At 35.4% G+C, this 17,180-nt stretch overlaps 1 protein-coding gene across 1 annotated transcript in view; it reads right to left on the reverse strand.

The window, feature by feature from the left end:
• The window catches only part of LOC109108304 (polycystin-1-like), a 77,776-nt gene that overhangs the window by 42,315 nt on the left and 18,281 nt on the right, over positions 1-17,180 (reverse strand). The window contains 9 exon segments of the mRNA XM_042763499.1: positions 1,845-1,992; positions 3,380-3,501; positions 4,947-5,161; positions 10,370-10,547; positions 12,412-12,805; positions 13,184-13,464; positions 14,947-15,110; positions 16,251-16,322; positions 16,871-16,939. Coding sequence (XP_042619433.1) covers positions 1,845-1,992; positions 3,380-3,501; positions 4,947-5,161; positions 10,370-10,547; positions 12,412-12,805; positions 13,184-13,464; positions 14,947-15,110; positions 16,251-16,322; positions 16,871-16,939 — 1,643 coding nt within the window.

Here is a 17,180-nt window from a genome sequence, read left to right on the forward strand (position 1 = left end):
ACTAATCGCTTGCAGAGCTGCTTATGCATGTGTTTGTTTGTTTGTTTGTTTATCTCAGAGCTCAATCTGTTCTTGCACGGCAAACGGCCAAGTCACCAAACAAGCTTGTTACCATGACGATGGGCGTCCAGAGATAACGTCGATGTACCGAGAGAAACACGGTGCATTAATACTCACGACTCCTTAAAGCAGGGGTGTCCAGTCCTGCTCCTGGAGGGCAGTGTACTGCAGAGTTCAGCTCCAGCCCCAATTAAACACCTGAAGCAGCCAATCAAGCTCTGACTAGGCTTACTAGAAACTTCCAGGCAGGTGTGTCGAGGCGAGCTGGAGTTAAACTCTGCAGGACTGAGTTTGACTTTAAAGGAAAGTCATATAATAGCTGTGTGTGAGGAGAAGACCAAAATGTATAAGGTGAACCATTTCTTTAAGAAGTCATGAATATTTAAACACAATGCATCCCTTAATACAAGTTATGATGTAAACAATGATAATATTTCGAAATACAAATGCTGTGTTGAACACAGCATCTCCGGGTTTATTGGACAGAATAACCTTGCATTTTCTGATTAAGAAAGAAACTGATGCCAGATAAAGTGTGCAGTCTAACATCTAAAAGATTGAAATTAAACAAAGTATTAGTAACATTATATATTTATATACACTGGCATGTGAATGCAACTTTAAATAAATAAATCTTTTCTCCCTACTGCTTGCTCTTTTGGTTTCTTGTGCTGCTTATCTCTTAGTGTTGGATCGATTGATGTTTGTCATTCTTCTGTCTCTGCTCATGTTGTATTGATCAGTAGGAAGCAGCAAAGGCTTTTGGGTAACGGCTCAGACAGGAAGGTGTCCGTGCAAGATATAAAAGTGACCTTGATGACTCTCTCTGTGCCGTTATCAGTCAGAGCCAACAGAACACTCTCTCTCTGTAACCCATTTTCTTTCTATTTCTCATCCACATACTTTCCAGATTCGTCTTTCTGGAACATCTCCAGATTAATCTGATTTATGAATATGAATCTAGTGTCTGTTTCAAGGGGTTAAAGGGTGAGAGATATTGAGAGAGAATTTATAAAGGTGAATGTACAGGAGTGTGAACTCTACTTTAGTTTGTCCTCACAAGCAAGCTAAATCTGAATCTGAAATATATATATTCAAATTAAACAACTTGAACCCTTTTACCAGTTTTAGAACTAAAATAATATTACATTTAGTATTCATTTATTATTCTACTTTTTATTCTTATTAAACAAAAACTATGGTACACCCCCTTTCGAAGTTTGAGGATGGTGAGATTTCTTTATTTTTTAAAGACATTAATATTTTTATTCAGCAAGGATGCACTAAATTGATCAAAATTGACAGTAAAACATTTATAATGCTACAAAAGATTTATATTTCAAATAAATACTGTTCTTTTGAACTTTATATTCATCAAAGAATCCTGAAAAATAAATCATGGTTTCTGCAAAAATATGAAGCAGCAGCTGTTTTCAACTAATAATAATCAAAAATGTTTCTTGAGCAGCAAATCAGTATATTAGACTGATTTCTGAAGGATCATGTGACACTGAAGACTGGAGTAATGATGCTAAAAATACAGCTTTGATCACAGGAATAAATTACATTTTCACATAGAAAACTGCTATTTTAAATTTTAATAATATTTCAAAATATTCCTGATTTACTGTATTTTTGATCAAATAAATGCAGCTCTGGTGAGCAGAAGAGACTTTTTTCAAAAACATAAAATCCTACAGGCCCCAGAGTTTTGAACAGTGGTGTACAGTATGTCCTCATTTAGATGAAATGTGTGTGTGTGTGTGTGTGTGTGTGTGTTGTACCTGGCAGCAGCTTGTGTGTGAGTCTCTGGCAGTGCGGTCGGTACACCTGAAAGCGCAGCTGAGTGTTTGCGCTCAGAGGCTGTGTGATCAGCTCCAGAGACGACAGCTGTCCTGCGCTCAGAAAACTCAGTCCTGGGAAGAGTAGCAGCTGCACACACACACACACACACACACACACACGTAAAGTCAACGTCACCAAACCAAAGCTCAGCGCAGATCATACATTAATCACCACAATGTCTGTCCAAGCTGGTGTATATTTCTGTATAGAAGCGAAAGAAAACCAAAACACATACACATAAATATTATCTATATCATATAACAAAAATAGTTTCATTTAAAAGTGCAAAAAAAGCCCAAACTAACTGCAGTTATAATGTGCACTACACTGACAAGTAAATAGAACTAGGTTTGTATTTTCAATCAATACCAGATGGTTTGCTGAGTAAATGCAGGTACAGTTTATTACAAAATGTCACTATGGTCCATGTAGAGTTCTGTTCACACATACTGCAGTGTTACTGTGGCTGCAAATGAAACACACTAACCTGGTCATCAGGATTACTGAAATTATGAGACAACCACTCAGAGTCAAAGCTCACGGCCTCAGACTCAGATATGATTTGTTAATGATAGCTAAAAGCACCTACAGTAATTAAATGTGCAGTTTTATTAACGGATGTCAAATTCATTCACCTTCATATTTTTTACACCTATTTTGTATTTTATTGAATCTTACAACATTACACTATAAATTAATTAAGATCATTAAATTTGATTAAATTCCTAGAATTTGTCTGGCTGAAATTACAAATAAAGTTATTTTTTTTAATAAATAAATAGGTATGTATGTGTGTGTTGACTGATTGATTACATTTTAATTTGATTAACTTCCTAGATTTTGTCCTGGTGAAAATACAATTTTTTTTTTGGTATGTATGTATGTATTTATGATTATTCATTTACTGCATTTTATACCAAAAGATACAAAAAAAAAGATATACTTTTTACAACATTACAATAAAAACTACTGAAAACTGAATTTTAAATCTTTGACTGAATTTCTAATATATTTCATGGTAAAAATACAAATAAAATATATTTTAAAAAATATATACAATAAAAGTATTTATGTATGTACGGAGTGATTGATTTATTGAATTTTTACCCCCCCCAAAATACAAACAATAATCAAATGGGCTTCTTACAACAACTACATATGATTTTTAATATTTGACTGAACGTATATAATTTTTCATGGTAAAAATACAAACAAAATACATTAAAAAATTATAATAAATATGTATGCATGAATTGATTGATGGATCGAATGATTGATTGAAATGTACACCAAAAGATACAAACAATACACAAACAGGCTTCATACAACATTTCAATTAAAAAAACAAACATATAAGTGAATTCTTAGAATTTCTCTTGGTGAACATACAAATACAAAAATACACAGTTAATTTAAAAACCTCTTTTTTGATCTATACTAGTTCTGAAGGAGCTGCTTGTGTGTGTGTGTTTACCTCGACGCTCCTGGCGGGTGTGTTGGGCACAGAGGTGTGTGTCGCTGTGGGGCTGCTCAGAGGAATGTGGGAATGAAACACAGCGGTGCCCACCGTGTACACAGCGGCATCACGAACACGCACTGCAGACAAACACAGACATCTCCAGCTGCTTATCAGGCATCCAAATGAAACTGAAAAGAGTGTCCTGTGTGCATTCAGAGTCGATACACGTCTGTCCCATCAGCACTCGTTAGCACATGAATCAGTTTTCTCAATATGTAAAGCTTGGCACACAAACACACACCTGAATGAATCAGCTTCTGCTGTTTGAGCTGCTGTGCGTGTTTTGATCTGTCTATGCATCACCATTCTGAGGTGTTCAATGCATCGTACTTTAAATAATGAAAAGAAAAAGCTGTATTTCACATCAAGGAGAGAATAATCTCAAGCTCAACTGGGTGCAAAGGGAATAACTGTGTGCCATGACATAATATCTCTGCCGTTTCAATTTGAAAGTGCAATACATTTTTAGTGACCCTGTTATTTGGGAATTTATGATTTAAATTTTATCTTATCTACAGACCTTCAAAGCAGCAATGGTCACTGTAAGGTCATTTCCAATGGAAATTCAAATAAAATATGATTTATAACATTCTGTGTCAATTTGAACTTTGCTCATGTGCTTTGAGTTGCATGATTGGAGCAGGTCAGCTCCCCTGACCAATCAGACTGCAGCATGAAGAACTGGTTTTATAGTTTATATTAACTTGCTCAGTGATAATCAAACGCTTCTCACTGCACACACTTCTGCTGCACACTAAAGAGTGTCTGCGTCACATTTAACTAAAAAGTTGCATTAACTAATATTTTTATTGTTAAAACAAAATTGACTTGAGCTGGATAATGACACTTTTGTCTTCTGTAGAGCTGCTTTACAGCTTTACTTTTTAAATAAATTAATAAATTATTTTGCTTTTAAAAATTACATTCATATTACCTTTACTATTATTAATAAAGTTGGACTTTTGTCAACATTTTTGTGCTCTCTCTCTCTCTCTCTCTCTCTCTCTATATATATATATATATATATATATATATATTTATATTATTATTATTACAAATAGTAGGATTTTTTTCTGTCATTTAATCATCCATATTGCAAGGGATTGTGGGCAATATTAGTTCAAAAAGCATGCAGAGAGCCATAAAAAATCCATGAAAAATAGTACAGATTTTTAAAAATTGGGATGCACCAATTTAAATCATGCATACTATATAATACACAAACTGGGATGCATCTGTAGACTTTATGAGATCCAGAAGTATGTGTGTGCTTAATGCATGAGCTTGCATTTGTTATTATTATTTTCAAAATGGTAGGAACTGTCTTCATTTCTGCACAGAAAATAAGAATTAATAACTAATGCAAATGCAATTCTTTGATTTTGCAAGAAGTTGTAGTCAATAAAAAAATGCATGCATATGCAATCACATTTTTTTTTTTGGATGCACCAATCCAAATGATGCATATTAGCATCCATAGTATGCAAACTGGAGCTATAGATTCCAGAGGTGTGTTGTTTACCTTGGCGTGTGAACTGGCAGACAAAAGCTCGTTTGGCGGTGCAGGAGTGTGAGCTGGGCTGCCCGCTGCCGTCCAGTGACACGCACACATTTCCAGGCTGCAGCATGGCCCGTTCCCTCGTGCCCTCCTCCCCCGTCAGGACCTCCGAACCGTCCACCCAGCGCAGGACACGGGGAGAATACTGATCGCTCAAACCCAACCACACGCCGCGCTCCCTGCAATGCACACAAACACAGACATCATCATCACAAATAAGACCCCAGAGCTGTTTCCAAGCCTAAAAGAAATAGCTCGTTTAAAAAAGAGAATAAAAAGCATTTCTTTTGTTTTGTTTTTTTCACAGATTCGGAATGACATGAATAAACAATGACAGAATCATCACTCCTGGCCCAGCCATTGCTTTTGCTCTCCATTTAATCTCATTAGCATTCAGGAGTAGGGACTGCGATTTTAAAGAGATGTCGTTTGTGATTTTTCTTTCCTATGAGCTTCCTGTTGGGATCAAACGCACACAGGATGTTAATGCAAGGCGAATGCGCTCTCAATGTTTTATGCATAGTGCGTTCGGAGCTTCAATAACCCTAATAAAGCAGCAGCCGAGGGGAATGTGCGCCTTAATGATGCGTTATTAAACCAGACGGGACACTGATCATTTTAAAGTTTCATTTGCCTTTAAACGAGACTGAATGGTGACTGAAACCAGGACCAGATAGGCCCCAGTGTACAAATCACAGAATAAAGTCATATGTACAACAACAGCTCCATGATATTTTCCAAGAATTCCTGCAAAAAAGTATCTTATATATAATTTGAAATGAGTCATTTTGATATTTTAATGCATTTTAGAGCATGGTTATTATTATCCTTAAATAAAACTTTTAAAAACCCATTTGTTTATTGAAATAAAGCTGAAAAAAATACTTAAAAGTTAAAAGTTGAAGCACAAAATTACTAAGTGTAAATAAATTAAACAAAAAAAAAAAAAAAATTAATCTACACAGAAAAAAAAAAAAATTAAATGACAAAAGCATGTAACAACATTATCAAAAATTAAAGTAAAATTAAAAACTGAAAACATAAAAACAAAGGCTAATTCAAAACAAATAATACTAAAATAACACCAGACCAGACTCATAAAAATCTTCTCTAGAAAAATATTGATTCAAACAGATCATTTCTCAAGAAATTCTTAAGAATTCTAAGGAATTATTTATGAGGATTTTTCAGAACATTCTTCTGAAGAATTTGAATTATTTTTCTGTTTTGACTTGTAATGCAAGTATTATTGTGAAAACAACATTTTTTTCCCGCCCAGACCGCCAGCAGTAATGCCACAGCCTTTGACAGGCCTATTGCACCAAACACACACACACACACACACACACACACACACACACACACACACACACACACACACTCTCATGGTTGTAACAGTTGAAGCCAACATCTCACATCTGTGAAAACTACAAATGAAAGAGAAGAAACGAGAATGGGAAAGAAAGGGACAAAAAACATGACTCTTTGAGCCAGAAAAGAAACAATAAAAAGTGGTCTGTTCACTTGTGCATTCATACATAAGACGTGTGTGTGTGTGTGTGTGTGTGTGTGTGTGTGTGCGTGTTTTTGTGACATATCAGGACACAACTTTGTATAATGACAGGGGTATGACACAGGTATTACAAGGAGAAGGTGACTTATGAGGACGTAACCCATGTCCCCATTTTTCAAAACGCTTATAAACCATACAGAATGAGTTTTTTTGAGAAAGTAAAAATGCACAAAGTTTCCTGTAAGGGGTAGAGTTAGGTGTAGGGTTGGTGTAGGGCAATAGCACATACAGTTTGTAAAGTATAAAAACCATTATGCCTATGGAATGTCCCCACAATTCACAAAAACAAACGTGTGTGTTTAGGGTATGTGGTCCATCTGCAGCAGGTTAAAGAGATAGAAAACACTGTTCCTCCAGCACTCATTCTATCTCGCTCTCTTTCTCTCTCGCTTTGGTCAATGGAAGCTCTGCCCTCAAATTAATGATGGGTGTGGAACAGAAGACAGGAAACACTCACACACACACACTCGTATAGATAAACACACATAAACACACAGAACTGGCGTCTCCTCCCTCCTGGAGTGTAACGTATTTCCACAGCTGTGTTTCAGCAGATGTGTAAAACCACTGTGTGTGTGTGTGTGTGTGTTCACACCTGTAAACATTCCTTCGCTAAAGAATAAAGCTGCACACACGATTGAGTAGACACTACTTAATTATTTCTTAGTTTTCATATTTTTTAAAAAATTTTAAGTCGTGAAAACACTGGATGAATGTATGGTAATGATGTAGTGAGCAAAACAAATGAAAACCCTCTTATATTTGAGTTTCTTCTTTGTCTGGATTCCAGCAACATGAAGTGCATCCTGCGATGCTTTTAAAAACTAATGTGGAAGGAACATGCTTTTCCTTTTAGATTCCTCATTTAAAAATTCTAATAAATAAATAAATATTAAAAACTAAATAAATGAATGAACTAAAAAAAATATATTTTTTTTAAAAACAAATAATTTAATACATAAATAAATGAATAAATAAATAATTGAGCCAAACTATCAACTATTTTTAAAACTTTTAAATAAATGTATAAATAAAGATCATTCTAAATAATCTTTTTAAAAATATTTTAAAAATATGTGAAAACATATGAATAAATACATAAATCATTTTAACATTTAAAATATATAAATGAATAAAGATTCTACCAAATCATTAAAAAAAAAAACATAAAATTTAACTATAATATATTAGTATATTAGTATAATAAGTATCTAGGCATGTTTTTTGTGTTTTCTATGTCCATTGTTCTATCCTTATTCTACTGTGCCATTGCAATCGTCAATGAATTGTTTGTAATAATTAATTTAAAATGCATAAAAATAAAGTTTAAATTACTAAATGAAATGACAAACTATTTTCAGTATTTAATGAATGAACCTTTAGAACAGAAGGTTTTTGAATATCATGAGAACTAAACTCTTTACAAACAAATTAAGTACTGAAACTCTGAAGGGAAGTGTGTGTACATCAAGATGAAATATTTAGAAACATATTTGTAAGTGTCGGAATTATAATTTTAAGTCTAGAGTATGATGGAAAAGGAAGCAGCAGTGCCAGGGTTAGTTCATCTAGAGACGTTTGACTATCAGCTCAATATCAGGTCCACATCAGAGCTAATGCTGTCTTCAGGCCTCGCCGGGATGATCGCTTTTACAAGATTAGTGCACATGAATACCTCCACAATGGCATTATTACCAGTGGGAAATGATTCCCTGAGATGGAAAAGTCAGTCAAAGAATCTAGAGGAAGCAAATCGGTCATAATTAAGTTGTAAATGTGAATATCAACTGTGCAATTTAGGTTCTACACGTTTAGTGCGCTGCTGGTGAATAATAATGATAATGATCGCCAAAAAGGACTTCCCATTTAGTCCAGTCACATCCAAATGAGCTATTTTTTTTTTTTTACAAACCAGTCTTATTGCTGTGAAACTATTTGTTTCATATAAAACGCTATATAAGTAAATGTGACTTTGGATTTAAGAAAGGCAATACCGGTTTAGACTTGATGGTCAGAATTTCTGTCCAAGCTAAAGTAATAAATACTGATTATGTCATGGACATGAACTCATGATTTGAGACGAGGTGCTCAATGTACAACCAAACAACAAGAGAGAGAAAATAGAAGGCAAACAAAGGCAGAAATTTTCATTATGTGCATGAATTACATTACATGCCGAAACAAAGGCTGTGCATTGCACGCAAAAAGAAAAACAATTCTTAATCTGTATTTTTGTCTTTTCTAGTAGAAATATCAAAACATTTTAAATCAAGATTATTTTTTTTTTTGTGTGTGTCTTTGTACGTATGTAATGATGTGATGTAATTCAGCTGCCTATCTTGGCCAGGTCTCCCTTGCAAAAGAGATTTTTAATCTCAATGGGCTTCTCCTGGTTAAATAAAGGATAAATAAATAAAAATAAATAAATTTACTTCAGAAGCAAAATAACTTTAGATATCAAGTTCTGTTTTCTGAAAATCAGAATTCAGTGGGTTTATGCTTGAAGGAATAGTTCACCAAAAAAATTTTAAATTGTTAAAATTTATTCACCCTCAGGCCATCCAAGATGTAAATGAGTTTAATTGTTCATCAGATGAGTTTTTTGTTAATGTTGCATAACAGATCTTGATAAATGTTGGATTATATGAATTGAATGTGTGTGGTCTGAATTGGATTGGTGACGTCTGATTGAGAGTTCAAAATGATGATAAAAACTCCAGTCCATCAGTTAACATTCTGTGAAGTTAAAAGCTGCACATTTGTAAGAAAAAAATTAATCAAACCATTTCTTATGACTAATATATGAGTCCTCTATCTATAATATTACTTTCTCCAGTGAAAAAGTCATCTGGTCTGAATCAGGAGAGATATATGCACAGATCAAGCACCAAAACAGTTCTAAACAAATATGTGGGTGGACTCTGACATAAGAGGACAACAGAGGATTGACTTTTTTAACTGGAGAAAGAGTTATTACAGACAGTTTGAAGTTAAAAACATCTTAATGATGGATTTGTTTTTTACAAACATGCAGCTTTTCACTTCACAAGACATTAACTGATGGACTGAGTGGGTGTGGATTTCTTGTGGATTATTGTGATGTTTTTATCAGCTGTTTGGACTCTCATTCTGACGGCACCCATTCACTGCAGAGGATCCACTGGTGAGCAAGTGATGCAATGCTACATTTCTCAAATCTGATGAAGAAACAAACTCATCTACATCTTGGATGACCTGAGGGTGAGTACATTTTCAGCCATTTTTTTTGGGGGGGTGAACTATTCCCTTAACACTAGAAAAATAGGCGTAACAAAAATAAACTTAATTTAATGGAAAAATTAGATCTTGTGCGGTTTTGCTTTTCATGTAAAATAATTTTTTGCTCTATGTCTGTAATGGCTTCACACGTTCAATATTCTAATAAGACACTTTTTCACATTATAAGATATTTGGTCTCCTTGTGAACTTCATCAAGTCTGCGTCTGGTCTTTGCATGTTCTGGCCTTTCTGTCTGTTCCTGTGAGGAACTCACACATTTTCAGTCCTTTCACTGCAGGTCGTGAACTGGGCAGCACTGAGAGTGACTTTAAAAGGTATTTCCCATGGTGCCCTGCTGCTGTGACAGAGTGAAATTATAGAGGACTCAAATAGAGCGAAGAAAACGTGAGCGGGGTTCAAAAAGCGGCACAGGTTTCAGTGGAAAATGTTGCATTGGCAGTGGAATTTAAAATGTTTAAATCTGGAATTAGCCTACAAGCCTGCAGAGGTTTCCAAACAACAGTTGAAAAAGCATTTCAAGCAGTTTCTGACTCACTGTGTGATTCGAGGGGCCAGAAGGTCCCGGACGGTTTGGGAATGCACCACTGCGAGCTCCCCCCCACGGGCTGAACAATTCCGACGTGCATCTGACCAGCTGACTTCCTCCGACACCAACAGGAAACAGCGGGATGAGTCAGCATGATGGATCGCATCTGGCAAACACAGCGGCTCCGCTAAAGGGCCAGAAAGTTCAACTTAATAAATATTATTATAATATAATATAATATAATATGACCTGACATGACATAAAAACATAATATAATATAATATAATATAATATAATATAATATAATATAATATAATATAATATAATATAATATAATATAATATAATATAATATAATATAAAGTTTTTGGAAGAATCACATAAAAAAAGTTAACCAAAGCTGCATTTATTGGATTAGTAATTTTGTAAAAATTTAAAATTATTACAATCATTTTTTTTTTAATCAATTAACTTTAATAATTAATTGTAATGTATTTATAATATCTTTAGTGTCATATGATTCTTCAGAAAACATTTTCATATGCTGATTTTAACAGGCTGATTGGGAAAATACACTATTTTAATCATGCATAAATATGCATACTGTATATGCAACAAATATTAATAATTCATAATTAAAAGCAGCTATTATATGCTAAATATGCTGAAAATAATTATAAACACACAAACATAAAAAGCATATTAACATATCACTTGATTTCAAGTGCAACAACAAAAAAAGCCAGTAATTCACTGTACAGAACACTGTTTATTTATTGTAAACTTTTATGGATAAGTAATTTTAAAAGTCATTAACCTATATTAAATGTCATCTGGGTCATTTTTTTTAATCTTATGTTTCATTCAGGGTTTTTGATGATGTCATTCAACCTTTTCATGTTGACATCTAATTTCATGAGCTTCTACCAAATGACAGATGAATGAAATCGGATGTTAACAACACAATGTTTTAAAAGCTGATAAACCTGTTTATTGTCTATGGTAAGTTGGATTAGGCATTGTTTTTCCCGCTGTAAGTAAATCAGTAATGATTTGCTCTGCTTCTGTAACCCATTTTCTTCTCATCCCTCCCCTTGGGATCAGCGCAGTGCACTTTTATCTGTTCTCTCAAAGCAAACAATGACGGACAGAACTCTGCAGGGCTGATAAACAAACGAGAGAATCTTCACATGCCATCGCACGACAGGGACAGCCATGCTTTGTGTAAGAGATGGGACATTTATGGCTTGATAGATCATGAAAAGCAGGATATTTTGAGACACAGTCCTACGGTCATTTCAGAGCGTGTTATATCTGAGCTGTCCTGAATAACTGCGTCTGTGAGAATGTGTCATCAAGATTGTGCCAATTTGTATGTGACTGTATGTACAGTAGTGAGCTGCCTATCTAGACAGCATGTCAAAGCACTTTCCAGACAAAAAGTCAGTTTTAAATCATTATGCTACAGCTGAGACAAAATATGGCATTTCTCCTTAGTGATAACAATCCTAAAATGCACTGGGATGACTATAGTGAAAAAAAACTATCCAAAATTGCAGAGAAATGTCTATTATGAATTGTATTTCATTCAGTAATAATAAACTATTGATTAAAGTAGACTCATCTCATTAAAAATTATTTTATTCAATATAAAATCTGATCACAACAGTAGCATAAATTGTGTTTCTTTAGCTCAAATCACAAGAAAAAAATATATATATTTTTAGACCAATTATATTTGATTACTTTTGTATACACAACCAATTTCTAATGCTTTAATATATTTAATATAATTACTATTATATTTGTGGTCAGTAAGATTTTTTAATGTTTCTGAAAGAAGCCTATTCTACTACATTTATTTGATCAAAAATATAGTAAAAACTATAATACTGTGAAATATTATTACAGTTTGAAAGAAAAACAGTTTTCTATTGTAATATGTTTTAAAATGTAATTTACTGCTGTGATGCAAGCTGAATTTACTCCAGTCTTCAGTGTCACATCATCATTCTGATATGTTTATATTATAGCATATATTTTGTCTTGTACCTCTCGCTATCTCTCTTCCATCCTTCGTGATCCTCCAGTCCACGGTTATGCCCACTCCGCCCCAGTTGACCAGAGAAACCGCCTCCTCCAGGCTCTGATTGGCCACTATGAGTTCGGGGCAGTGGAGCTCGAGTCGAGGGGGCAGTTCCACGCTCACGTTCCCCTGCGCCACGATCTCCTGGTGACCCGCTGAGAGACTCACCTGAGCCTGGTAGCGTCCCGGGACACCGTACTTATGCCTCGCCATGGTGTTGGCCGTTGAGGTGTTGACCCGGGGTGAAAGGTCACCGAAGTCCCATGAGAAAGAGGCAGGGAAGACGGACGAGGCGACAGACAGGACAGCCTCGGAATGAACAGACACACGGCGAGAAGGAAGAGATGCGGAGAAATTCACCTGTGGGCGGAGAGCAAAAATCTAATCCTAGCATTCAAAAGTTTGGGTTCTGAAATTCTAAACCTAAAACTGGCAATGGTAGTATGCAGTCTGCCACTCCACCTCACAGTGCAATGCATTATGGGTAATATTACACCCAGAAAGTATGCATGCTATGTACTTAAAAAAAAAATCCCCCACACAATCCAGGTATTTTTAGTGAAATATTTATAGTGTACCATGATTTGAAAAGCATTCATTCTAATTATGAAAACTATATAAAGCAAACACTATGTGAATTTGGTTTCAGTCCATAGGTGAGCTCAAGTCTGAGTGACCGATCACATGAGTCTAATCAACTCCAGAGGAAGTTAACAACCTGAACCTCTTCACACAGACCTGAAACACGTCCTGCGCCACAGTCCAGCGGCACTCCTTCATGACCAGCGGGTCGGAGCACGCGGCCGAACACTGGGACTCGCTGATGTGATTGGGCTCGGAGTTGGTGCTGCACAGACACTCTCTCTGCTGACCGAGACCGCCGTAGCGGTGGTTATCATGGAAGCATTTGGAGTTGCATTCCTCACGCGAGAACGGACCGGGAGTGGAGGAGGAGAAGATGACCAGCTCCACGCCTGCCGCATGCTCCTCGTCCTGTAGACAGCCCGCGTACGTCAGCCCTGAGAGATGAGAGAGAGACAGCAACGGCCAGTTCAAAGCTCCGAATCAAATGAAAATCTGTCCCATTTTCTAGAAATTTTACATTTGGTGTGGGCTAACCAACAAATGAAGGTAAGCAGGTAAAGGTAATGACACAAATTTTACAATTCAAATCAATTTCTAGGGCTGCACAATTAATCAAATTTCTAATCGCGATTACAATTATGGATGCATACAATTATGGTTACGTAATCGTTCAAAGTGGCAATTAATCATTCACAGTCCACTTATGTTATTCTGTGTGCTTAAGACGCGTTTTTTTCTTTCTACATGTTTTCTTAAGGGTTTTCCCCATTATTTTAATTTTAGTTTAAGTATAATATTTTTACTTTTTTATCATTTAAAGAAGAAACCACACCGATGTACATTTGAGGCTTAATACAATAGAAAAGCAATAAAAGATTTCAGGTTAGAGTGTTTTCAACTTATTTTCATATAAAAATACGGCATGCAGTTGCATCAAACAATGGTATAAACATCATTCAATGTAAATTGTGATAATCGTAATTAATAATCGAATTTAAAATTTCAAACAATTACAATTTCAAACAAGGAAATTGATTGTTACAATTTCAAACAATCAGTTTCCTTCAATACCAAGCCTGAGGTGCCCTTGAGCAAGGCACTGAACCCCCAACTGCTCCCCGGGCGCCGCAGCATAAAATGGCTGCCCACTGCTCCGGGTGTGTGTTCACAGTGTGTGTGTGTGTTCACTGCTGTGTGTGTGCACTTCGGATGGGTTAAATGCAGAGCACTAACTCTGAGTATGGGTCACCATACTTGGCTGAATGTCACGTCACAATTATTATATTTGTAGTAATAGTTCTGAGTATGTGGTACCTGAATGGCTTTTCTGAGGTAAACGTAACTTTAGGTGACATTGTTTACAAGCTGTTTTATTGACGTGGCTGAAACACCGATTGAGTAATTACATGAGACATGATAGTAAGTTGTACTGTTTCTTTTAACATTACTTATGATGTTCATTCATGTTTATTTCGTGCTGTTACTAGTATCAAAGAAGAGATGAGCAGTTCACATTCACTTTAACTGTACAGGTAGATACAGCAATCTTTCTAGCCATATTAAAGTGCGCCAAAACAGTACTTATTGGTTCAGTTTCATAGTAAAATGCACAGAATTTGAAAGCTTGTTTCATATCAAAAGTAGAAAATAACAAATCATCATTTTTCTCACGCTGAACAACCATTAATTACTGTATTTGCATGATTGTAAGGTTTGGGTTTAGGTTTAGGGTTGGGGTAGGTGTAGACGTTAATAAAACACAATCTAATAGGTAACAAATTTAATTGATTTAGATTTTCCGGCCGTAGTGAGGAAGGTCATGGGGCTCATTTTGGATACAGTATGCATACTGCAGTATGTAAATGGCCTAAATATTTCAGGTAATACTTAAACACAGGTGTGTTCCTGTCACTCACCGCAGGTGTGCACACTGACGTTGAGCAGCGGTTGGTTTTTCACCTCGGGCGGCCGGTCACAGAGCATAGAGTTGGGTCTCTTCACTCGAATGCCCTGGTCCTGCAGCCAGCTCACCAACCGCACGAGCTTACAGTCGCAGACGAACGGGTTAAAGCTCAGATCTCTGCCAAAAGTCAGAGGGAATATTTCACAGACTGGCATAGGCTGAAAACATTATATGGCCCTTATTCAAACAGCAAAAGCGTGACAAGGATAATAATTTAAAGAGGATTTGGTTTTGCTTAAGCCTTGTTTTATTTGACATGTACACAAATGACGGAGCAATCTGTCACCGCAGACTCACTACTTTATCAGTCCAGGAAACACAACACATGCTCTAATCTATAATTATTGTGGAACTGAAAGACGTTGACCAGGGAATTTTAATCAGCGTATGAAAGCCCTACATGAAAAGTCACAGAGGAAACGCTATACTAGAAAATTAAGCTTTTGCAAATTAAAAAACGCCAACAGAATTTGGATAAGGCCGTTTAACCATTTGATATGTGAATATTAAATCAGTATTAAGGGAAAACAATCTTAATGTTTCTTTTAACTATAATCACTATGATTTGGAAAAGGTTACTGTAATAAAATAAAAAAACTAGACTTTTTAGGACCATTAAGGTTTCCTGACATCATTTTCATGACAACACACATTTTCTCTTAAAATTATCATTATTGTAAAGCAGTAATGAAAACCATCCTGTTTGGACAGTGCTTTTTAAATAAATAAAATCAGCATAAATTAAATTCAGTACAAATACTACTACCAACTCTACGTTTAACTGTAGTTTGCAATTTAAATATTATATTACATAATTTACTGAGTAGACTCTATGTCAGTTTTCTATTTATTTTGCTTTTGTTTGACCTGAAAGACTTGTGCATCTGTGCATCTGGTTGATTTGCTAGAAATAAATAAAATAAAGAGTCTACTGCAGTAAAAGATGCCATGATATATTATTTAGTATTATTTAATTTATTAATTTCCTCATAAATAAAATAAAAATGTTTGTTGCAATAAATAGGATAGGATAGCATAGAATAAACTTTATTTGTTTGTGAAAGGAAGTTTGTTTTTGGTTGGTTAATTATGATTTGTTTTGTGAAGTATTTTCATTACTTCATTATAGAAATGTGAGTCTGGAGAGAAAAAAATAACACTGAATATAACGTCAAGAAATCTTAATGGTCCTAAAAAGAAGCTTCATCATCATTGCGGAACGCAACATTTGAAACCCGTGTGCGTGTTTATACTCACATTGTAGTTAAATTAAATAAATTATCACACATTCGTTCCTCGATGGTGGTGATCTGGTTGTTGCTCAAATCTCTGAAAGACAAAAATCAAATGTATATTATTGCTCATGCAGCCTCTCATTTTTCCTTCTTTCTAAGTCCCTTCTTTCTTTTCCTCTCAGTATAATCGTTCCCTTGTTCAGCTGTTGGAGCAGCATATGGAAAAGTTCTGGAGTGATTTTGGTGTACCAGACGTTGTGTGTGTGTTGAAATGGAGCAGGAAATAGTGCAGTCAAAGCCCGAAGCAATGACGTTTAATTGGTTGTAATGTGCATGTGATTGAACATACAATTTGTGTGTGTGTGTGTGTGTGTTAGAAACGCTGTAGTAGAAGTGCACGTCTGTTACTGTTCACACAACAAAGATAAACATCTGGATGCATGACTGATTCACTTTGTATTTATTTTGCTTTTGTTTGAGCTGAAAGAGTGGAGTGTGTCCGGTTGATTCCCGTTCAGTTTCTTCAGCGTTTGACTCTGTGGTTCGGGAGAGACTCCAGAAAGATCCGCCTACACATTCTCACCATATGAGCTCAAAACCATCGGGAAACTAGACCATACTGCCACCCACACGCACACTTACAGCACAGCTAACGGCCCACAGCCGAAGATCCCGTGAGGAAGAGTGACCAGACGATTGCTCTGAAGAAACCTGAGGAAAAGAGAAAACAGGAAGCTGTTTGAACTGAAAGACTTGCATGAGTCTGGTTGATTTATGTTCAGTTCCCCATAAATGAAAAAAAAGAAGAACTTATATATATAAAAATAATAATAATAATAATAATAACAGCATTTTTAATTAAGATTATATTACTATAACTTAATTTAAATATTTTGTCCGCTGCAAAAAAAGACGTCATGTTACTCATAAGAATATAAAATACATAATAATA

The sequence above is a fragment of the Cyprinus carpio genome, chromosome A1, assembly GCF_018340385.1.
Source record: "Cyprinus carpio isolate SPL01 chromosome A1, ASM1834038v1, whole genome shotgun sequence".
Lineage (NCBI taxonomy): Eukaryota > Metazoa > Chordata > Actinopteri > Cypriniformes > Cyprinidae > Cyprinus > Cyprinus carpio.